Source organism: Hylobates moloch, unplaced genomic scaffold (assembly GCF_009828535.3).
Source record: "Hylobates moloch isolate HMO894 unplaced genomic scaffold, HMol_V3 SCAFFOLD_13, whole genome shotgun sequence".
NCBI lineage: Eukaryota > Metazoa > Chordata > Mammalia > Primates > Hylobatidae > Hylobates > Hylobates moloch.
In genome coordinates, this window is record NW_026652288.1 from 57,984,461 (window position 1) to 58,009,788 (window position 25,328).

The following is a 25,328-nucleotide window of genomic DNA, read 5'->3' on the forward strand; positions in this document are numbered from 1 at the left end:
ATGTATTCATAATTTTCTATTAAAGAGCACTCCAACTGTTTAATCTTCAGGATTCCACAACCTGGAGCCACCCATAACTACATGATCTGGCCTCCCATTACCATTATTTCTACTGATTTCTTGCTGATTTCCTACAACCCTCTTTCCTCCCTCACTGCACTTGCACAGGATAGTCCTGCAACAGTGAGGAAGGTATTCAGTAAATATTTTATGAATAAATGAACAAATAAAAAAAACCCATGCTGGGGCAAGGTTGACACCTCATTTTGCAGAGTTCTTATGTGCAACAAGAACAGGAGTCTCCTCTTAGCAATCAACTTTTTTCTTCACTTATTCAATGTCCAACTCCACTCTCATATTCTAATGTGGAGCACGAAAAACTTGTATGCGTCTTACCACTGCACTCTTCTGGCTTTCCTTCTCATTTCTTCTCCCGGCACACCTACCCCATGGTAAGAAACTTTTCATTTATTCACTCTATGCTATATTTTCTCTTTTCAGCTGAATGCTATGCATTGATTCCTCCAGAGTTAATACTCAATATACAAAAGAGAGAGATAATGAATTCAGAAATTTATCTTATTTGCTGTTGTACAATCAGATTTTGAAAGTCACAACCTTAATATCACCTTGGTCTTTCTACCTGCAGCCTCTCCACCTCCCAAATAAAAAATCTGAAGAGTGGTCATCAAATAATCCCAATTTGCTAGAATATACACAAAATTATTAAATGCCATGGCAAAAAAGAAGTGATTTAACAAAAAACTGGGCAGTTTTGCACTATTTCTAGTTCTCGTTCTTTTACCACAGCCTGTACTGTATTTGCTAATACCTCAGTTAAAATTTTTTTAAATGTAAAAAATAAATTAGGCACCAAAAAAGCCTTCTTTTGGAGCGTGTAGGTGAAGAGAGAGGTCAAAGAGAGAGAATGGCTTCAGGCTTAACTGTATGGAATCTAAGATATCACTGGTACATCCAAGAAAACATGCACGTCAGGCAGTTTATAGACCTGAGTTTTAATCTAAAAACAAGTGCTTAAGTTAAAAGTTTTAACATCATGTATCATTTAAATTTGTAGTTAAAATTAAGAAAGTAGAAAAAAAAATACGTAATCTAAATTAAAACATAGTCTAAAATGGTGGTCCAGGAAGAGCACTTTAAAAAATGCTTAACTTAGGAGATGGGAAACCAATAACAACCAAGAAGGGAAGTGAGGGGAAAGAAAGAAAGAAAAGAAGCAAAGTTAAAAGCAAAGTGTGCCAGTTAAGCCAAAGACATAAGAAAATTCAGTTAGGATAAGCTGATGGATAGTGTGACATGTTCCTCAAAACTGTAACAGTAAGACCAAGAAAGATTAATGCTTTTGGCAAGTAGATGGTCATAAGTGATCTTTGAAAGAGTAGTTCCAGTAAAAAAGTTGGAAAGGAGAATAATATCTCTATAGTCATCTCTACATAGATTTAGAAGCTTAAGCTGACTCTTTAAAACACCATTAACAAGTTATAGTACACAATAATGGGCATAGTCGTGGCCATATTTATAATCTTTTGTCCCTACATTAATTAATGGCACCTTCTTCTCTGCTCACATGTTTGTAATATGTTATAAATAGTAGGGACTTCAGAAATCAAGTAAGAGATTGCAAACTGATAGCTAATGAAATTCAGCTCTCATGTTTCTTTTTGTTTTTTTCCACTTTAAAAAAAAATCTAGATTTTCATCTTCTTTGTAAAGTACAAAATGTCTGGTAATACTGGTCTCACATTCCCAAAGCATCTTTTGCAAGAAGCATGTATATTCCGGTGCCCAAGGGACAGCTCAGTCCCTTCATGATACCTCACCTTACTCCTTTCTGGTAACTGCCTGATCCCTTTAGCTGTAAGGTTAAAAAGTTAATAAGTTAAAAACCCGTAAGCTTGCCAATTAGTTGAATAGGAAACTGATTAAATTCATTAGCTATTCATTATCTACTTTTGGTAAGACCTAGAGAACTTTAGGTCTCAAAGCCAGTTAGTAGCGCAACCAGACCTCGCTTACTGAGCAAACTCTGGCCTCTGCCGAAACTAAAAACACTGGACTTCCTCCAGACCAATGCTGATTAAATTATTATATTTAAAGGAATGGGAAATAATCTGTACATAATTTTATTTAAAAGGCAGTTCTCATGCATTCACAAAAATATTTTCCAAATAGATTACTCACACAAAAAAATAAACATCTCTTCAAAGTTGAGAAAAATGTTTTCAGGAAATTATCTTCAATTTACTTCTTTATGTGCACTTTTCCTTGTTTGACACTTAAATCCTTTGTGATAAGGTGGCTTTTTTCTTTAATTCAGTCTCCCCACCTTCGGCCTCTTATGATTCAAAGCCAAAATTACATATTTTTTTAAAAGCTGCCACAGCAACTAATACAACTATTTTTTAAAGCAAATTATATAATATCTCTTTTAAAACCTTTTTGATAATATCTCTGCTTTAAATTTTTTTTGTTTCCCCAATGCCTATGGGGTAAACAACAAAATCCTTAAAGTTCTTTCATAACTAGTCTCTGTGCGCCTTGCCTGCCTCCCCAGACTACACACAGACCTGCACCTTACTCTCCTGATATAGTAAATGGGTTACTCTTTTCCACACACATCAGGACTTAGAAGATACAAATGTCACATTCCCTCTTGGCTAGAGCCTGTTCTAACCAATCTTTATAAATTTTGTAACATTAGGAACTCAAAGACTATAAGAATAAATAAATTTAGAAAACTTTTAGGAAAAACACAGAAATTTAAAGCTGGCTGACATCATCTTAAAACCCAGCTGTATTAGTTCGTTCTCACGCTGCTATGAAGAAATACCTGAGGCTGGGTAATCTATAAAGGAAGGAGGTTTAATTGACTCAATGCATCATGGCTGGGGAGGCCTCAGGAAACTTACAATCATGGCAGAAGGTGAAGTGGGCAAGCAAGGCACCTTAATCACAAGGCGGCAGGAAGGAGAGGTGCAAACAGGAAATGCCAGACACTTACAAAACCATCAGTTCTCATGAGACCCACTCATTATCATGAGAACAGCATAAAGGGAACCACTTCCATGATCCAATTACCCCCACCTGGTCCCACCCTTGACACATAGGGATTATGGGGATTACAGTCCAAGGTGAGATTTGGGTGGGGACACAGAGCCAAAGCATGTCACCATCTAAAGACATTTCATTTTCACTTCCATCCAGTCATCTGTTTTATTGCTCTACAAATCCTTTGCATCCTAACACATGACACTGAGATGAGAGGGACAGAGTGGGTGATAGAAGAAATGGAGCAAAACTAATGAGGTCTCCTGAGGAACACAGACTGGCTGTGATCTGCCCTTAGAGACAAACCATAGCAGAACTACACTTAACAGAATTCAGAGGCTTTTTTTCATTCCTGTGAATCTTTTAAGGGTCCTTCCTCACTTGGGTTTATTTATTTTGTATAGTTTTGTTTGATGGTGGTGTTTGTGGGGTTTTTTGTCGGTGTTTGTTCATTTCATGGGTTTTTAATTTGCTTGCTTTACCATTTCCACCGGATTTTATTTAGAATATATCTGATATCCATTTGAGAGCCTGACATCCACAGTGGCTAGGTTTACCAAATGTAAGTTGGATGACCTTGAGGCACACAGTGAACTTTGACCTTGGAAACAATTTAATTCAAGGCTGAAACCACCATGAATTGTAACATTTTAGGGTCATAATGAATTAAAACTATCAACAGAAATACCGTATCAGAAAAAGATATCACTTTTCCTTTTCTATTTAATCACTTTGTCTCATGTGCCAAATCTGTAGGCCCACCTATTTAAAGGATTCTCTGGGGAACCTCCTGAAGGTTCATCCATTAGAATATATAAGATCTTCGGTCCCCAGAGTGTGCAAGGTGGAGAGACTGCCTCCAGGAAATACACCCCCACCAGGAAACTGGGGAATCCAGGTCACAGGGCAAGGCCTTAACCATACCCAGAGCTAGAACTGATTTAAGGGAAGGAATATAAAAGTAGGAGAGGCAGTGGAAAGAGCCTTGCATGCACTCCCAGTCTCCGTGAGGAACGGCGGAAGCCATTCCTTATTTTGTCTCACAGGGGACCTCATGGAAGTCTGCCAGTTAACTCAGGCAGCGGTCATAAGTTGAAAAAAGCTCCCAAATGAATTTTGTGATATAACCTCCAGTGGGGAAGAACTCCCTTGGCCAGAACCAGGTGGGGGTGGGGGGCAAGTGGAAAGAGTGCAGGAGTTGGGTACCCCAGCTGTGCAGGCAACCTGGGAGGGATGTGGCTTGAAAGCTGCTGTTGAGTTCTGAGCTTAGATGGCCTAAAATTTAGCTTGCTGCTAGCAGAAAAATTGTGGCTTTGATATCTACCTTGCCAAATGCATGGGAGCTGGGTGGAGCTTACTGCTGCCTGCTACTCCCTACTCCCTGGGTGAACACTTCCATGCAGCAGAGGAAGCTATGCTCTCCTCTGGAACATGAGACCATCTCCCCAGTGACTAGAGACCTACCCTTTGACCCCCAGAGGGGTTGTTCCTTGCCCCACACTCAGAGAGTCAGAGCAAGGACTTGCCTGACCCAGCCCCCAGCTGGCTTTGCCCATGCCCCAGCACCCCCCTGCCCCCCACCACCCTGGTAGCTTAACACAAAGGACATACACTTTGGGGCAGCTTTATGGCCCCATACATCGCCTGAGAAACGAGAGTACCTCCCCTCGGTAACATAAGGCAAGCACGAATCCCACCACTGCTACTGGAGCTGGTGCTCTCCTGCAAGCACCACCTCCTAGCTAGAGGCCAACAGACACAGTCCATTACAGCTTCTCCAAGTAAACATTGTGCCCAGGAAGGAGTTAACTTGCACATGACTGCAGCAATCACCACAGTCTGCAGTATCTTGGCTAATCAAGAGGTCCTGAGCCTGTCCAAACAGTCCAGTAATTAATGCGATCAGTTTATTACTACCACAACTGGCTTTTGAGCAAGTCAACACATTAAGGCTATGGACAACCAAGGAATCTCACAATCTATGTCACTCCCTCGCCACTCCCATCAGAGCTGGTGCTGGTACCCACTACTGGGAGACTTGAGGACAGGTCACATCACTGGATTCACTGCAGATGTTCCCCAGCACTAGCCTAGAGTGTGGCAGCCCCACTGGCAGCTAGACTCAAAGGTGCAACGGCATTCCCAGTAATCTGGTTCTCAGGGATTCCTACTCCTAGGAGAAGAGGGAATGCACCATATCAAGGGAACACCCCATGGGACAAAAGAACCCAGATGGCAGGTCTTGAGTTCCAGACCTTTCTGCTGGTGGCAAGTTTATATCAGCAGAGGCACAGTTGCAGTATTGTGCTCAGCAGGGAAAGTCTGCAGCTCTACCCCAACACTCAGGTAGCCCTAGTGCTTGTGAAAGGTCTTGAAGACAGAGATTTCTTTTCTCCCTCATCCACCACTGCAGACACAACTGAGGCTTTTCCCATAGGAGTTTGGCATGAGTACACCTATAACCATCCTTTCTGGAACTCTTCAGGGTGACTGCATCCCCACAAGAAGAATACTCCCCAGGTGTGGGTTTGCAAGGGAGGTAGAGTCCAGATTCCTCTCTACTTGGAACATCAATATCCCTGCAGATTTAAACAGCTGCCTGCCTAATCTGAACAGCTGGAACACTGGGTGAGGATTGTGTCTGGGAAGCAGATAGCTTTCCTGCTGACCTGGCAGGGGAGCTGAAGTGGCTCTGGCCTTTCTGCCTGATAAAACTTCAATGCATTTCACTGAGAGCTTCCCCAGCCACATCTGTCAAGGATGGGCCCTCTGCCCACCATTGGATATTGCATTTACTCACCTACTTTAGCCACAGCCAGTTTTTCCCTATGGGCCCTTCCCCTGCTGGCCTGAATATTCAACCTAGTAAATAAAATTCTAGGAAAAAATAAATAAAGTACACACCATGGGGGAATGAGATAAGCTTCAAGAGACCGCTGCCATTCCAACCCTATAGGACACAGTGAACTTGCTCAAACACTGAGCGCATTGCTGCAACCAGCATCTGAGAAAGCTATCGCTCTCTATAATCAAGGAACTCATACAGAGTCTTCACCCTGAAAACAACAAGAGCCTAATTACACTACAGTAAACTGTAAACATTAAAGTCACACCTTTAAGATGGAAAAAAAATTAAAAAAACACAATCAAATCAAAAATAAATTCAAGAATAATTAGAAGAAATATTCTACCCAAATGAGAAGGAACTAGAAAAATAATTCTGGTAATATGACAAAACAAGGCTCTATAAAACATGCAAAAGAACACACTAGCTGTCCAGCAATGGATCCAGATTGAGATGAAATCTTTGAAATGCCAGATAAAGAATTCAAAATGTTAACTATTTAGTTACTCAAGAAGAAGAAAGGTGAAAGGTAAAAACTAACATAAAGAAATTTAAAAAACAATTCAGGATATGAATGGAAAAAATTCTAAAGAGATAGATATCAAAGAAAAATCAATCAGAACTTCTAGAAATGAAAGACATGCTTAGGGAATTACAAAATGCAGTGGAAACTTTCAACAACAGACTTAGAACAATTACAACGAAGTATTTCAGAGCTCAAAGACAAGGAATTCAAATTAATCTAATCAGACAAAAATGAAGCAAAAAATAATTAAGAGAAATGAACAAAGCTTCTAAGATTATGTAAAACAATCCAAGTCTGGGATTAGGTAAAACAGCCAAACCTAAGAATAGTTGGTGTTTATGAGTGAGAAGAGAAAGCAAAAACTTTTGAAATTTTGTTTGAGAAAATAATTGAGGAAAACTTCCCAGGCCTTACTAGAGATTTAGATGTCCAAATACAAGAAGCTCAAAGCACTCCTGGGAGACTTATTGCAAAAAGGTCATCATCAGTGCATATAGTCATCAGGCTATCTAAAGTAAACATGAAAGAAAGAATTCTAAGGGCTATGAGACAAAAGCATCTGGGAACCTATAAAGGAAATCCTATCAGACTAACAGTAGACTTCTAAGCAGAAACCTTGCAAGCAAGAAGGGATTTGGGGTTTTAGCTTTAGCCTCCTTAAACAGGACAACCGTCAGTTAACAATTTTGTATCCAGCAAAACTAAATTTCATAAATGAAGAGGAAATAAAATCATTTTCAGACAAGCAAATGCTGAAGAAATTTGTTACTACCAGACCATCCCTACAAGAAATGCTGAAAGGAATTCTAAATCTTGAAACAAAAGCTTAATATGCACCAAAATAGAATCTCTTGAAAGCATAATACTCACAGGGCCTATGAAACAATTACACAACGAAAAAAGTATCTAGGTAACAATTAACATGATGAATGGAACAGTATCTCACATCTCAATACTATGACTGAAAGTAAATGGCCTAAATTCTCCACTTAAAAGATATAGATGGGCAGAATGGATTTTTAAAAATCACAAACCAAATATCTACTGTCTTCAAGAGACTCACCTAACACATAAGGATTCATATAAACTCAAGGTAAAGTGGTGGAAAAATACACTGAATGCAAATGGAAACCAAAAGTGAGCAGTAGTCAATCTTATATCAGATAAAACAGACTTTAAAGCAGCAACAGTAAAAAAAGAAAAAAAGTCGAAGAAGATCATTATATAATGATAAAAGGATCAATCTAACAAGAAGAAATTACAACTGTAAATTATATGCACCTAACACTGGAGCTTCCAGACTTATAAAACAATTACTACTAGACCTGAGAAATGACATAGACAGCAGCATAATAATAATGGGGGAATTCAATACTCCACTGTCAGCACTAGACAAATCATCAAGACAGAAAGGCAACATAGAAACACTAGGCTTAACGTACACTCTAGAACAAAGGAACCTAAGATATATGTACAGAATATTCTACCCCAAAACTGCAGAATACACATTCTTCTCATCAGCACATGGAACATTTTCTAAGATAGACCACATGGTAGGCCACAAAACAAATCTCAATAAATTTTTAAAAATAGGAATCATATCGGCCAGGCGCGCAGTGGCTCACGCCTGTAATCCAACACTATGGGAGGCCGAGGTGGGTGGATCACGAGGTCAGGAGATGGAGACCATCCTGGCTAACACAGTGAAACCCCGTCTGTACTAAAAATACAAAAAAATTAGCCAGGCGTGGTGGCAGGTGCCTGTAGTCCCAGCTACTCGGGAGGCTGAGGCAGGAGAATGGTGTGAACCCGGGAGGCAGAGCTTGCAGTAAGCCGAGATCGCGCCACTGCACTCCAGCCTGAGTGACAGAGCAAGACTCCATCTCAAAAAAAAAAAAAAAAAAAAAGGGAATCATATCAAATATCTTCTCAGACCACAGTGAAGTAAAACAAGAAATCAACTCCAAAAGGAACCCCCAAAACTACACAAATACATGGAAATTAAACAATCTGCTCATGAATGATTTTTAGGTTAACAATGAAATCAAGATGGAAATTCATAAACTACTTAAAATGAATGATAATAGTGACACAAGTTATCAAAATCTTTGGGACAGGGCAAAAGTAGTGCTAAGAGGAATGTTTATTGCACTAAATTTGTACATCAAAAAGTCTGAGAGATCACAAGTTAACAATCTAATATACACCTCAAGGAACTAGAGAAATAAGAACAAACTAAATCCAAAGCTAGCAGAAGAAAATAAATAACAAAGTTCAGAGCAGAACCGAATGAAATTGAAACCACAAAAACAATACAAAAAAAATCAGTGAAACAAAAACCTGGTTCTTTGAAAAGATAAACAAAATTAATAGATCATTAGTGAGATTATCCAAGAAAAGAAGAGAGAAGATTCAAATAAGCTCAATTAGAAATGAAACTAGGGACATTATAACTGATGATACGGAAATAGAAAGATCATTCAATATTACTATGAATACCTGTTTGCACACAAACTAGAAAGCCCAGAGAAAACAGATAAATTCCTAGAATCATACAACCATCCTACAGTAAATCAGGAAGAAATAGAAACCCTACACAGACCAATATGCAGTAAGACGGAATCAGTAATTTTAAAAATTGCAAACAACAACAAGCCCAGGGCCAGATATTCACAGTTGAATTCTACCAGACATTAACAGAAGAATTGGTACCAATCCTAACAAAACGATTTCAAAAAATTGAGAAACAGGGAATCCTCCATAAATATCCTATGAAGTCAGTATCACTCTGATACCAAAAGCAAGAAATGACATAACAAAAAAAGAAAATACAGACCAATATCCCTGATAAAAATAGAAGCAAAATCCTCAACAAAGCACTAGCTAACCAAATCCAAAAAGACATCAAAAAGATAATACACCAAAATCAAGTGTGTTTCATCACAAGGATCCAGGGATAGTTTAACATACACAAGTCAATAAAGGTAATATATCACATAAACAGAATTAGAAACCAAAATCATATGATCTCAATAGATGTAGAAAAAGTATTTGAAAAAATTCCAGCATCTCTTTATGCTAAAATCCCTCAACAAACTAGGCATAGAAGGAACATACCTCAAAATAATAAAAGCCATATTTAACACACTTACAGCAAACATCACACTGAATGGGGAAAAGTTGAAAGCATTCCCCCTGAGAAATGGAACAAGGCAAGGATGCCCACTTTTACCACTTCTACTCAATATAATACTGGAAATCTTAGGCAGAACAATCAGGCAAGAGAAAGAAATAAAGGGCATCCAAATTGGAAAAGAGGAAGTCAAACTATCTCTGTTTACCAATGATATGATCGTATACTTAGAAAAGACTAAACAGTACTCCAAAAGACTCCTAGATTTAATAAACAAATTCAATAAAGTCTCAGGTTATAAAATCAACATAAACCAGTAGCACTGCTATACACCAAAAACAATCAAGCTGAGAGCCAAATCAATAACTCAATCCCTTTTACAATATCTGCAAAAAATAAAACAAAATACTTAGAAATACACTTAACCAAGGAGGTGAAAGATCTCAACAAGAACTACAAAACACTGCTGAAAGAAAGCATAAATAAATAACAAACAAACAAACAGAAATACATCCCATGCTCATGGATTTGAAAATATCCTGATAAATGACCATATTGCCAAAAATAATCTACAAATACAATGCAATTCCTATCAAAATACCAACATCATTTTTCAAAGAATTAGGAAAAAAATCCTAAAATTCATATGGAACTAAAAAGGAGACCAATAGCCAAGGCAATCCTAAGCAAAAAAAAAAAAAAAAAAAAAAAAATCTGGAGGCAATATATACCCAACTTCAAATTATACTACAAGGCTATAGTAACCAAAACAGTATGGTACTGGTATAAAAGTAGGCACATAGACCAATGGAACAGAATAGAGGACCTACAAATAAAGCCAAATACTTACAACTAACTGATCTTTGACAAAGCATACTACATAAATTGGAAAACGGGTACCCTGTTTAATAAATAGTGGGAGAGTTAGATAGCCACCTGCAGAAGAATGAAAATGGATCCCTATCTCTCACCTAGTAGAAAAATCAACTCAAGATGGATTAAAGTCTTAAATCTAAGACCTGAAACCATAACAATCCTAGAAGAAACCCTAGGGAAAACTCTTCTGGACATTGGCCTAGGCAAAGAATTTATGACTAAGACCCAAAAAGCAAACACAACAAAAACAAAAATAAATGGAACTTGAATAATCCAAAAGCTTCTTCACAGCAAAAGAAATAATCATCAGAGTAAACAGACAACCCAGAGAATGGGAGAAAATATTTGCAAACTATGCATCTGACAAAAGACTGGTATCCAAAATCTACAAGAAACTAAAATAAATCAGCAAGAAAAAAAGCAAATAATTCCATTAAAAAGTGGGCAAAGTCCATGAATAGACAGTTCTCAAAAGAAGATATAAAAATGGCCAAACATATGAAAAAGTGCTCAACATCACCAATCATCAGGGAAATGCAAATTAAAACCACAATGGGATACTACCTTGCTCCTGTAAGAATGGCCATTATTAAAAGTCAAAAAACAATAGATATTGGCATGGATGTAGTAAAAGGGGAATGCTGATACACTTCTGGTGGGAATATAAATTAGTAAAACCTCTATGGAAACCTGTACGGAGATTCCTTAAAAACTAAAAGTAGATCCACCAATTGATCCAGCAAATATGATGACTGGACATCTACTCAATGGAAAAGAAATCATTATATGAAAGAGACACATGCACACATATGTTTATTGCAGTCAAATTCACAGTTGCAAAGATATGAAACCAATCTACCTGCCCGCTAACCAACAAGTGGATAAAGAAAATGTGGTACATATACACCATGGAATACTACTCAGCCACAAAAAGGCATGAAATAATGTCCTTCACAGCAAGTTGGATGGAGCTGGGGGCCATCATTCTAAGGGAAGTAATTCAGGAATGAAAAACCAAATACCATATGTTCTCACTGATAAGTGGGAGCTACACTATGAGTATGCAAAGGCATACAGAATGATATAATGGACTTTGGAGACTCAGAAGCGGGAGGGTAGGAGGGGGGTGTGGAATAAAAATCTACATATTAGGTACAAGGTACACTACTTGGGTGACGAGTGCACTAAAATATCAGAATTCACCACTATATAATTCATCCATGTAACCAAAAAACACTAGTACCCCAAAAGCTATTAAAACTTTTAAGAAGAATATATAAAACCTCCAAGTATTTCTAAACAACAACGTGTGAACCGAGGGAGGAAAAAAAATACCTTAGATAATTTTAATTGCATTTTCAACGCTCCACTTTTACTAAAATATGAGTATTTATTAGCTAATTTTTAGGCCATTAATTAATTGCCTTTATTAGTGATTAAAAATGTGTATGCTGATTGTACCTAAAATTGGAGGCAATTTAAGACTTGAAAAGGATACTACCTTTTACATTTTATTAGATAAATATTGTAGAAAAAAAGTATTTTATGATTAAAAGAAAATGAAATCACTTAGCTTTCTAGTTGCTTTTTATTTGTAGCTTTCTAATAAATCTTTAGTATAAAACTGTTCAACAACAAAAAAAGCCTAGCTTTCCTTGAATTATATTCTTGCTTGTGAATGCAAAACCTTCCAAATTATTTGAAACATTTATGTATTCAGAATGTTACTTTGTGGTTTTCTTCCTAAGAAGCTAAACAATTCATTAAACAAGCTGCTCTTGAATAGTAGATCAGAACAAGCATAAGCTGCCTTCTGTAGAATTCTATTGTGAAGCTGTACCCATTTGTGTTTTCTTTGAAGCCATAAAAATGAAACCCTTAGGCTCATATTAAAAGCATAAGAAAGGCATCTATTATGTCAATAGATTTAAAACACGGCCTTAGACACAGTGAGAACCACTCTAAAGGTTAAGAAGTGCATTCCCAGGGAAAACCATCAAAGGCCTACATATCATTATATCTCAAAACAGATGGCATCACAGTGTTTGGAGCTATAGTTTATGGACACCTACGATCTCAAATAAATCCTTGCTAATCCCACTCTTTTGTCTAGATTTTGTACTTTGATGGTAACTGCAGGTGCCTTTTCTCCATCATATCATTGCATGTCATTCTATGAATCATGAAGATACATGTACCTATATGGACACAACTCTTAATAAATACAACTTTTATACAATATGTAAGTATTTTACCAGCCACAGATACACTCTTTGTAGAAACCTATGCTTCTTAGATTCTAATCTATTATAAATCTTCAGTAGTCTAAATTTTATAGAAAAAAATGATGAAAATATACCTTTCTCATAGATTGGTGAAACTATAATATTGATTTAAAAATCATTTTGTAAAACAATGTGGAATTATCTAGTATCTATGTGTATATCCTGGAGAAACTCTCAAAAACAGGAGATGGGGACAAGAATATTCACAGCAGCATTGCTCCTAACACCAAAAACCTGCAAGCAGCCCAAAAGCTCAACAGGAAAATTGATATACGAACTGTGTTACCCTCAAACAATGAAATGTTGTACAACAATGAAAATAAATGAACTGTTCCTACACGCACCAAAATAGATGAACCCCAGAAACAATACTAAGCAAAAAGGATAAATCACAGAAAACTATATACAATGTTTCCATTTTATATAAAATTAAAACCATGCAAATTGAGCAATGTGTTTTCACTGTTACTTAGGTCCAGGAATTTTTTTTTCATCTAAAATCCTGCTGAAAAAAATTAAATAATACTACTGTGACTAACAGATTAAAGTAAAATTTTTCTATGATTATTTGCTACCAATCTCATATACTGAAAAACTTTGGGGATTCAAATTTAGTTTATTACAAAAAAAGTTATCTACAGACAGAAAAATCTCTAATGCATCCATACAGATGAAAAGATTGTTTAAAAGATCATGTCCTTCAATATTTAAGAAATATCATATGACCTCATTTATATGTGGAATCTAAAAGAATTGAACTCACAGATGTAAAGAGTGGAATGGTAGTTACCAGAGGCTGCAGTTGCAGGGGGGAAGGAAAGATGTTGGTCAAAGGGCATAAAATTTCAGTTAGATAAGAGGAATAGGCTACTGTACTGTACATGGTGACTATAGTTAATAACAATGTAGTGTATTCTTGAAAACTGCTAAGAGTAGATTTTAAGTGTTCTCACCACAAAAAAAAAGAAAAATAAGTACGTGAGTTAATGCATTTGTTAATTAGTTTGATTAAGCCATTCCACAGTGTATGCATACTTCAAAGCAACATGTCATACGTGCTAAACATACACAATTTTTATTTCTGAATTAAAAAATTAATTAAAAATAAATAAAATATGGAAGGGAAATATATAAATTATAACCTATAAAAAAGATTTAAATAGTATCACTATTTAGCTGAAAAGAGTTCTATTTCACAGTTTACCTGACACATTGCAATACTTCAGAGTCTGCAGCAAAGAGTTATTTAATTCTTGTCTATATATAAGATGTGGCTTGTTGTGACCATCTTCATATTCATTCCCATCTGCCTTCATTATAGGTTCTAAGAAATATTCACCATCCTGTCCTTTAAATGTTCCTGTCTGAAAATAAAGGAAACAAAAATGAATTTTTCCTAACAGTCGCCAAGAAGAAAAAACACATAGTACCACAGGTTAAATGAGCAGACAGAAGCAAAACAGCAAGGAGGCTGTTCACTAAGAGCCATCAACTGAGCATAAAAAGTTTCCCTTCCATGGGTCATTTTTCTCTCTCCGCTACTATGTATAAAGTCATGAAGACTGGATAGTATTCCAACAGGCCAAGCTAAGTGACAGGCATTCCAGGTGCAAAGAACAGCACAGACAAAAGCATCAAAATGGAAAAAGTGTTTAGAATAGTCTATAAATAATAAAGCCTGTGCTGTTTTGATCTGTGGGAAAATAGGTACTTTAATACTTTAATACATTAGTGTTGAAAATATAAATCAGTACAATCAGTATGTGAAGCAATTTGGCAATATTTAACACATTTGCCCTTTAACACAGCAATTCCCCTTCTGAGAATTTATCCTACAAATACTATACATTTGCATGTGTGAAATAATACACTTAACAAGGTTATTAACCATAACATTGTTTTTAATAGCAAAATATTGGAACTACTTCAAAAGTCCATTGATAGAGTCTGTTTACATAAACTTTGACACAACTATGTGATGGCATCCCTTGAGGTTATAAACAAACAAAAAGAGAAAACATTCTGTGTAGTGATATAGAAAGAACTCCAATGCATAGCATTACACCAAAACAACAACAAAAAAAACTACTAAACAGAATGAATACTTCACTACTATTGCATAATAAAGGAAGAAACCCAAAAACTAAATATTTCTATTTGCCTGGTTACTACTGAAAAAATTCTAAAAGGATTATCAGGAACGGTGCTGATAGAAGTGGGAGAAACTGGGTGCATGTAGGATAGACTAGGTATGGCATCGTGCTTCCTACATGCTGTCCCTCTACCTAAAATGTTTCTCTACTTCCCACCCTTCACCTCTACCTCTGCATCATCACACTCAGTCTGGCTGGCTTCATCTCATCCTTCAAGCCTCAGCTCAAATAACAGCTACCCAGAAAGTTTTTCCTTGACCAGTTTTCTAGGTAACCACATAACCATCCCTACTCCTAAAAACACATTACGTCTGCTTGATTTCTTTAGCACATTTATCATGTGTTGCATTTATGTTTTGTCTGCTATTTAAAACTATTCTTCCCCACTAGACAGAAGTCTTCAAATAAGCAGTGACCTATCCCTGAATTTCTACTGCTGAAGAGACTGAGATCTAGGCACATGTGGTAAGCAGTAGATATTTGTTAAACCATGAAAGCTATTATTTCCTACCTTTGCAAGCTCAGTTTATGTTAAGCAAAAGTAGGGCATAAATTTGAAAACTTAGGCTAGACCTAGAATATAAAGACTCTTGCTTGCAGGGATTTTTGTCAGAGGAGTCCATAAACTTGGGTGAGAAAAAAAATTGCATCCTTATTATCATTAACCTAATTATAATTAACCTATAAACTACTTCATGAAAGAAATGCTAAATTTGAATGTAGGCTACAAATTCCAGTAAGGCTGTCAATAGAAAGCACAGATATTTTCATCGCATGATGATGTTTGAAATATCTAAAAATATTGTTTATGCTTATCAATACTTCAAAATTAAGGTAGTCTGCCATTAGATCTTATTATTTAAGGTGCTAATAAAAGATACATAAATTTTTTAATATCTTGATAACTATATTTCAATATAAATGGTTTACTTTGTATTTTTGTTAATATTTTAGGTGCACTGAGATTCTGAGAAGGGTTCATTTAATCATTAAAGAATTCAAATAAAAGTGGGAGTGGGGAGCAGAGTCAAAGCTCACGCCTGTAATCCCAGCACTTTGGGAGGCCAAGGCGGGGGGGGTGAATCATGAGGTCAGGAGTTCAAGACCAGCCTGGCCAAGATGGTGTTTCACCACGCCCAGGCCTTAATGAATATTCTTAAGTTATTGTACTCTTGAGACATGTCTGGAATATAGTTATATGATGGTTTTCTTTCAATGCTGAAAAGTAAAATGTTTAGACATCGTTATATAGTGTGCTAATGTGTTAGGATTACACATTTTTAAATAGTTCAAAAATTAATGAAATTCCATCAGACATACTGACTATAAAGCACTGAAAATATAGTCTATAAAATAAAAGGCAAAGCTATAAATATTAAGAATTCTTATCTATTTCTTAGATACTTTTCTAGGGCCGATGCCCTACCATATTTCACTAATTCTACCAGTGTCTATTTTCTAAAGATAACTACAAATCACTTACTTTCAACAAACACCAGTACTCTAGCATTCTCTGCCTTCCTAGAAAACTAATTTTACCCATACTTATAAGAAGTAACAAAGACACTGTTTTGAAACCTGAGTACATGGATCCATGGAAGATCCTTTTCTGCCTTTTTTAAAAAGCATGCTGAAGAGGGAAAATGTGATACTATCTTGACAAAACACACTAATAGACATGAGGCAGCTTGTTTACTCAACTAACTGTACCTACAAAGCCACTTTAAATAGCATCACACTATCTTCAAGCAAAATTAAAGGTACTTATATTAACCATAGATTTTTTTTTTTTTTTTTTTTTTGAGAGAGAGTCTTGCTCTATCGCCAGGCTGGAGTGCAGTGGCACGATCTCAGCTCACTGCAACCTCCACCTCCCAGGTTCAAGTGATTCTCCTGCCTCAGCCTCCCAAGTAGCTGGGACTACAGGCACCTGCCTCCATGCTCGGCTAATTTTTTCTATTTTTAGTAGAGACGGGGTTTCACCATGTTGGCCAGGCTGTCTCGATCTCCTGATCTTGTGATCTGCCAACCTCGGCCTCACAAAGTGCTGGGATTACAGGTGTGAGCCACCATGCCCAGCCATTTTTTCTATTTTTAGTAGAGACGGGGTTTCACCATGTTGGCCAGGCTGTCTCGATCTCCTGATCTCGTGATCTGCCAACCTCGGCCTCACAAAGTGCTGGGATTACAGGCGTGAGCCACCATGCCCAGCCAACCACAGAATTCTTTTAAGCTCCTTTTGGCTCAAACTCTGACTAGGAGGTACTATTTTAATATGCCAATAAAACTGCACATGGGTCCAATCTGTGTTCCCATGTAAGAAGAAAATGTAATTCTATCCAGAAACCATCTGTACCTCCTTTTAAGTTGTGCTAGAACACTCTAGCCTTTAAAAAGTATCGCCTTTATAACTTAAATGAAAGCTTGTATGTTTGGAAACACTAAGTTAAAAAACAATGGCAAATATTTGTCCTCAAACTGAGGATAAATACTTGTCCTTTTTATTTATTAATGAAAGACTTAGAAGTATTTTGCCCCCATTGATTTTTCTATAACCTATCCCATTGCAGTGGACTTTTTGTTCAAATAATTAAAATATTAGAGCTTTGCCTAAAGGCTCCTAAGGAAGCACTTTAAATTTTTTTTTAACTTGGAAAGAACTCAGCAAGGAATTAGCAGACTTTAAAAAAAACAGGTGGTTCATAGAATTGCATTTAGATCATGCCATATTTTTAGCAACATGCCTATCTGCAGATGGGCCCTGCAATTTGATTCATGATAAATGCCAATCAAATTCCCAACACTTTCTTTCAATGACTATTAAAAGCAGCAAAACTAGTTTTCACTTGGGTAGGAGTTTCTTGATTACTTAGAGTAATGATCTTCTATTTGCCAAGCTGTTTTGAAAGGCAGTTAAGTGACTATACAACTGGCTTCAATTTATTCTCATAGACCAAAATTTTTATATGTTTAGAAGATTCTATAAAATTGTTTTTCCAAAATGTTCTTATTTCAGTATCATGGCATTCATCCATATATTTTTTTCAAAATACATAGCAAATACATGTACTTTTGCTACAACCACTAAGGTACTCTCAGATTTCATTAAAGGGTAATAACAAGTACAAAATACAAACGCTTTGAACTCTTTTCCCAAACCATTTATAGTTATCACATTAAACACTGTCAACTGGAGAACATTCGGAAATAAGGTACTGCTGAAGTGTTGACTAAAATACTTAGTTTTTCTATCTTCAATCATAAATCGTATCATAAGAATCAGTATGATGATATATAAGAAGAAAGCCTAGGTATGAGTTCTGGGTTTGTACTCATAGAATCTTATGTAAATTACTTTATATCTTTGACCTTCAGTTCCATTGTCTGTAAAACAAAATTGAAATAATTGTATCTACCCAATTTCCTAGGAAGGTTAATGTGTGTTTAAGTGACATTAATAATAGGAGCTTCAATAATTGTTTTGAAATTGAACGTATTTTGAAGCAAGATGAAAAATTCTCCACTAACAACACAAATGTGACAGCCACTCTTTTTACCACTGGCAGAGTATAAATATTATGTAATCAAAGACCACAAATATGAACTCTGAGATTAATTTTTATTTGGGGATAAGTAAACATGTAAAAAGTTTTCTCTCTCTGACAGTTTCTACTTATAACACCATTAATCATGCCTAGGAAATAGTATATTATACACAAACACACATTGAATAAATGAATGAATCAATGATATAAAGAAAACACAAGAATTAGCTCCAGATGCAAAAAACAGAAAATTCATAGTAAGGGTTTTGTTCTGTTTTTTAAGATCAGTTGTTCTTCCCTTTTCTAGCAGCATTATTTACCTTCCCCATTCTGAGACAATTCCAGATCTCTAGTATAAAAGTGAAACAATAAAAGGGAAATAAATACGTTGCTGGTACCTTACTTTTTTAAAAGGGACTGGTCTCCTGCCGAGTCCTGGCCTATTCAAATCGAGAAAATAAAACAAAGACTCTGGACTCATCTACCCAAGATTTATGTATCCAAAAGACACAAATTCAAATAGTGCCCAGCAGCCTTGATAACATGCAGCAAATTCTGTGATATTTCTCATTCTTGTGGGCACTGAGGTGTTATGAAGTCATATGAACTAATTAAAAAGAGGAAAGAACTGTCAAAGAAATAGCCACGTTCTTGTGGGGTCTGCATAGTGGTCCTCAGATGGCCTCTCCAAAACTGTCTCCAAAATATCCGTGAAAATATGAAATCAAAAATCATAACAATGAGAAATTTAAAATAATAAGAAATCATTAAAAACTATTTTGTATGTCTATAATGGAAACATACTCATGATATATTGTCAAAATATTCTAAAGCAATATTACTTTAAAACAAACACAAAAATACATATAATATCTAGAGGGACATAAGCCATACATATGCCAGACCACCTGTAATATTTGTAGCATATATTTTCCTAGTTTATTTTTAAATTTTTTTACAATTATTTTGACATGGTACTCTTCAATTATTATTTGGGCAAATCTATTGATTTTTTTCATTTGCTATTTCTTGTATTTTTTCCTATCTAAAAATTACAATATACTGTCATTTTCTTTTACTTTAGTACAGTTGGAATTTTATTTGGTTTACCAGTAAAGTGAGAATTCAAAATTTAGTTTTTCCCTATAATAAGTTCTTGGCATTAAAAGATTTAAAATAAATGCCTTTTAGGCTTTGGCAACTGTCACAGAAAACTAACTTGAAGCAATTATCAAAACTTGATCTGCTGTCAGAAGCCAACTAAGTTTTAGAGGGATTATACTGTCAAAGAAAACACTAGCCTGGACTGAAAAAGCCTTTGATGGAGTTCATTGTAAAATAACCTATAGGCTTTCAGAATTACCCCAGCATTCTTGAAGCTCCCCCAAGACAACATCCTCCTGAGACCCCATTTTAGATGTAGCCATGGAGGAAGATGGACAAGACCGTTCCAGAAGGCAGAACCAAGGATCTGGGCAATTGAGATCCAAGGATCCCAGCCAAAACCAAGGGCTGGGCACTGTGGCTCATGCCTGTAATCCCAACACTTTGGGAGGCTGAGGCAGGAATGCTGCTTGAGGCCAGGAGTTCAAGACCAGTCTGGTCAACATAGGGGAACACCATCTATACTAAAAATTTTTAAAAAGGAAAAAAAAACTGGTCAGGTGTGGGGGTGTGTGCCTATAGTTCCCAGCCAGTTGGGAGGCTGAATCAGAAGTATTTGAGCCCAAGAGTTCAAGGCTGCAGTGAATTATTATCATGCCATTGCACTCCATCCTGGGCAACAGAGCAAGGTCTTGTCTCAAAGAAAGAAAAGAAAGAAAAGTAATCAAGGAGCTCCCCTCCTTCCAGAGTAGTGAGTCTCCACAATTCCTCTTCAGGAGTCAAAAACTGCTAAATATCAGTGACTAGTAGGTGTCTCCTATTCTTCTTTCTGTAGCAAGTTGAGGTCAGGGTTGCAGTCATGCTGGTCATGCTGTATACTTGGCTGGTAGCTGAAGATAATTTATCTTTTTAATTCATATTTTTCCAAGCTACAAAGAGCCACATCTTGACTTTACGGAGAAGACTGCATTATCCAGAGGTCCTGGACATTGAGCCAGAGTCAGTGCCCCTGTGGGAACTTTGCGTTTTCCCCTTATAGACAAGATGAGTATGTTTCATGTGTGATCTGTTTGGTGAACAGAAGGGCAGCCTGTAGTAAAGACTATTGGTGATCACCAATATGGGTGTTCTTTCTCTCTCCTAAGAAAAATCAATGCCCCTCATTTTCCAGTCTTTTTTACATCTAGGTAGAACCAGGCAACTAGTTCTCCTCAATAGAATATACGTAAAATTGGTTTGCATCACCTTTGGGCTGAGAAAGTCAAGATCCAGTATACCTTCTCCATGCTCTTACTATAGTTATAAATTATATAGCTCATAAGCATATTTGTAATTAATAAACACAATATTTTTCCAATAGAAAACACAAAATTGTACCACTAAAACCTAATAGTGGCTGTTAGATAATAAATGACTGATAAATATTTGCTAAAAAAAAATGAACAATGTGTTTCTTCCTCTGCATATTAGTATGAGTCGGACAGCTTAAATATATTTCATAGAAAACAGTAATTACAATAATTGCAACAGAAATAAAGCCACAAGGGGGGTGGAGCCAAGATGGCCGAATAGGAATAGCTCTGGTCTACAGCTCCCAGCATGAGTGATGCAGAAGACGGGTGATTTCTGCATTTCCATCTGAGGTACTGGATTCATCTCACTAGGGAGTGCCAGACAGTGGGCGCAGTACAGTGGGTGCAGTGCACCGTGCACGAGCCGAAGCAGGGCGAGGCATTGCCTCACTCAGGAAGCACAAGGGGTCAGAGAGTTCCCTTTCCTAGTCGAAGAAAGGGGTGACAGACGGCACCTGGAAAATCGGGTCACTCCCACTCTAATACTGCGCTTTTCCGACGGGCATAAACAAAAACAGCACACCAGGAGATTATATCCCGCATCTGGCTAGGAGGGTCCTACGCCCACGAAGTCTCGCTGATTGCTAGCACAGCAGTCTGAGATTAAACTGCAAGGTGGCAGCAAGGCTGGGAAAGGGGCGCCCACCATTGCCCAGGCTTGATTAGGTAAACAAAGCAGCCAGGAAGCTCGAACTGGGTGGAGCCCACCACAGCTCAAGGAGGCCTGCCTGCCTCTGTAGGCTCCACCTCTGGGGGCAGGGCACAGACAAACAAAAAGACAGCAGGAACCTCTGCAGACTTAAATGTCCCGGTCTTGACAGCTTTGAAGAGAGTAGTGGTTCTCCCAGCCTGCAGCTGGAAATCTGAGAACGGGCAGACTACCTCCTCAAGTGGGTCCTTGACCCCTGAGCAGCCTTACTGGGAGGCACCCCCAGGTAGGGGCAGACTGACACCTCACTTGGCCGGGTACTCCTCTGAGACAAAACTTCCAGAGGAAGGATCAGGCAGCAGCATTCAAAGTTCACGAAAATCCACTGTTCTGCAGCCACCGCTGCTGACACCCAGGAAAACAGGGTCTGGAGTGGACCTCTAGCAAACTCCAACAGACCTGCAGCTGAGGGTCCTGTCTGGTAGAAGGAAAACTAACAAACAGAAAGGACATCCACACCAAAAACCCATCTGTGTGTCACCATCATCAAAGACCAAAGGTAGATAAAACCACAAAGATAGGGAAAAAACAGAGCAGAAAAACTGGAAACCTTAAAAAGCAGAGTGCCTCTCCTCCTCCAAAGGAATGCAGTTCCTCACCAGCAATGGAACAAAGCTGGACAGAGAAAGACTGACGAGTTGAGAGAAGAAGGCTTCAAACGATCACACTACTCTGAGCTACAGGAGGAAATTCAAGCCAAACGCAAAGAAGTTAAAAACTTTGAAAAAGAATAAGATGAATGTATAACTAGAATAACCAATACAGAGAAGTGCATAAAAGAGCTGATGGAGCTGAAAGCCAAGGCTCGAGAACTACGTGAAGAACGCAGAAGCCTCAAGAGCCGATGCAATCAACTGGAAGAAAGGGTATCAGCGATGGAAGATGAAAGGAATGAAATGAAGCGAGAAGGGAAGTCTAGAGAAAAAAGAATAAATAGAAATGAACAAAGCCTCCAAGAAATATGGGACTATGTGAAAAGACCAAACCTACATCTGATTGGTGTACCTGAAAGTGACGGGGAGAATGGAACCAAGTTGGAAAACACTCTGCAGGATATTATCCAGGAGAACTCCAATCTAGCAGGGCAGGCTAACATTCAGATTCAGGAAATACAGAGAACGCCACAAAGATACTCCTTGAGAAAAGCAACTCCAAGACACATAATTGTCAGATTCACCAAAGTTGAAATGAAGGAAAAAATGTTAAGAGCAGCCAGAGAGAAAGGTTGGGTTACCCACAAAGGGAAGCCCATCAGACTAACAGCATATCTCTCAGCAGAAACTCTACAAGCAAGGAGAGTGGGGACCAATATTCAACATTCTTAAAGAAAATAATTTTCAACCTAGAATTTCATATCCAGCCAAACTAAGCTTCATAAGTGAAGGAGAAATAAAATACTTTACAGAGAAGCAAATGGTGAGAGATTTTGTCACCACCAGGCCTGCCCTAAAAGAGCTCCTGAAGGAAGCACCAAACATGGAAAGGAACAACTGGTACCAGCCACTGCAAAATCATACCAAATTGTAAAGACCATCAAGGCTAGGAAGAAACTGCATCAACTAACGAGCAAAATAACCAGCTAACATCATAATGACAGGATCAAATTCACACATAACAATATTAACTTTAAATGTAAAAGGAATAAATGCTCCAATTAAAAGACACACACTGGCAAATTGGATAAAGAGTCAAGACCCATCAGTGTGCTGTATTCAGGAAACCCATCTCACGTGCAGAGACACACATAGGCTCAAAATAAAAGGATGGAGGAAGATCTACCAAGCAAATGGAAAACAAAAAAAGGCAGGGGTTGCAATCCTAGTCTCTGATAAAACAGACTTTAAATAAACAAAGATCAAAAGAGAAAAAGAAGGCCATTGCATAATAGTAAAGGGATCAATTCAACAAGAAGAGCTAACTATCCTAAATATATATGCACCCAATACAGGAGCACCCAGATTCATAAAGCAAGTCCTCAGTGACCTACAAAGAGACTTAGACTCCAACACAATAATAATGGGAGACTTTAACACCCCACTGTCAACATTAGACAGATCAACGGACAGAAAGTTAACAAGGATACCCAGGAATTGAACTCAGCTCTGCACCAAGTGGACCTAATAGACATCTACAGAACTCTCCACACCAAGTCAACAGAATATACATTTTTTTCAGCACCACACCACACCTATTCCAAAATTGACTATATTGTTGGAAGTAAAGCTCTCCTCAGCAAATGTAAAAGAACAGAAATTATAACAAACTGTCTCTCAGACCATAGTGCAATCAAACTAGAACTCAGGATTAAGAAACTCACTCAAAACCGCTCAACTACATGGAAACTGAACAACCTGCTCCTGAATGACTACTGGGTACATAACGAAATGAAGATGGAAATAAAGATGTTCTTTGAAACCAATGAGAACAAAGACACAACATACCAGAATCTCTGGGACACATTCAAAGCAGTGTGTAGAGGGAAATCTGTAGCACTAAATGCCCACAAGAGAAAGCAGGAAAGATCTAAAATTGACACCCTAACATCACAATTGAAAGAACTAGAAAAGCAAGAGCAAACACATTCAAAAGCTAGCAGAAGGCAAGAAATAACTAAAATCAGAGCAGAACTGAAGGAAATAGAGACACAAAAAACCCTTCAAAAAATTAATGAATCCAGGAGCTGGTTTTTTGAAAAGATCAACAAAATTGATAGACTGCTAGCAAGACTAATAAAGAAGAAAAGAGAGAAGAATCAAATAGATGCAATAAAAAATGATAAAGGGGATATCACCACCAATCCCACAGAAATACAAACTACTATCAGAGAATACTACAAACACCTCTATGCAAATAAACTAGAAAATCTAGAAGAAATGGATAAATTCCTCGACACATACACCCTCCCAAGACTAAACCAGGAAGAAGTTGAATCTCTGAATAGACCAATAACAGGCTCTGAAATTGTGGCAATAATCAATAGCTTACCAACAAAAAAGAGTCCAGGACCAGATGGATTCACACCCGAATTCTACCACAGGTACAAGGAGGAACTGGTAGCATTCCTTCTGAAACTATTCCAATCAATAGAAAAAGAGGGAATCCTCCCTAACTCATTTTATGAGGCCAGCATTATCCTGATACCAAAGCTGGGCAGAGACACAACGAAAAAAAGAGAATTTTAGACCAATACACTTGATGAACATTGATGCAAAAATCCTCAATAAAATACTGGCAAACTGAATCCAGCAGCACATCAAAAAGCTTATCCACCATGATCAAGTGGGCTTCATCCCTGGGATGCAAGGCTGGTTCAACATACACAAATCAATAAATGTAATCCAGCATATAAACAGAACCAAAGGCAAAAACCACATGATTATCTCAATAGATGCAGAAAAGGCCTTTGACAAAATTCAACAACCCTTCATGCTAAAAACTCTCAATAAATTAGGTATTGATGGGACGTATCTCAAAATAATAAGAGCTATCTATGACAAACCCACAGCCAATATCATACTGAATGGGCAAAAACTGGAAGCATTCCCTTTGAAAACTGGCACAAGACAGGGATGCCCTCTCTCACCACTCCTATTCAACATAGTGTTGGAAGTTCTGGCCAGGGCAATTAGGCAGGAGAAGGAAATAAAGGGTATTCAATTAAGAAAATAGGAAGTCAAATTGTCCCTGTTTGCAGATGACATGATTGTATATCTAGAAAACCTCATTGTCTC

General features: G+C 37.4%; 1 protein-coding gene across 1 annotated transcript in view; it reads right to left on the bottom strand.

The window, feature by feature from the left end:
* The window catches only part of ADAMTS20 (ADAM metallopeptidase with thrombospondin type 1 motif 20), a 200,847-nt gene that overhangs the window by 166,442 nt on the left and 9,077 nt on the right, over positions 1–25,328 (bottom strand). Inside the window, exon 3 of the mRNA XM_032173750.1 lies at positions 13,939–14,098. Coding sequence (XP_032029641.1) covers positions 13,939–14,098 — 160 coding nt within the window. The remainder of the gene's footprint in view (positions 1–13,938; positions 14,099–25,328) is intronic.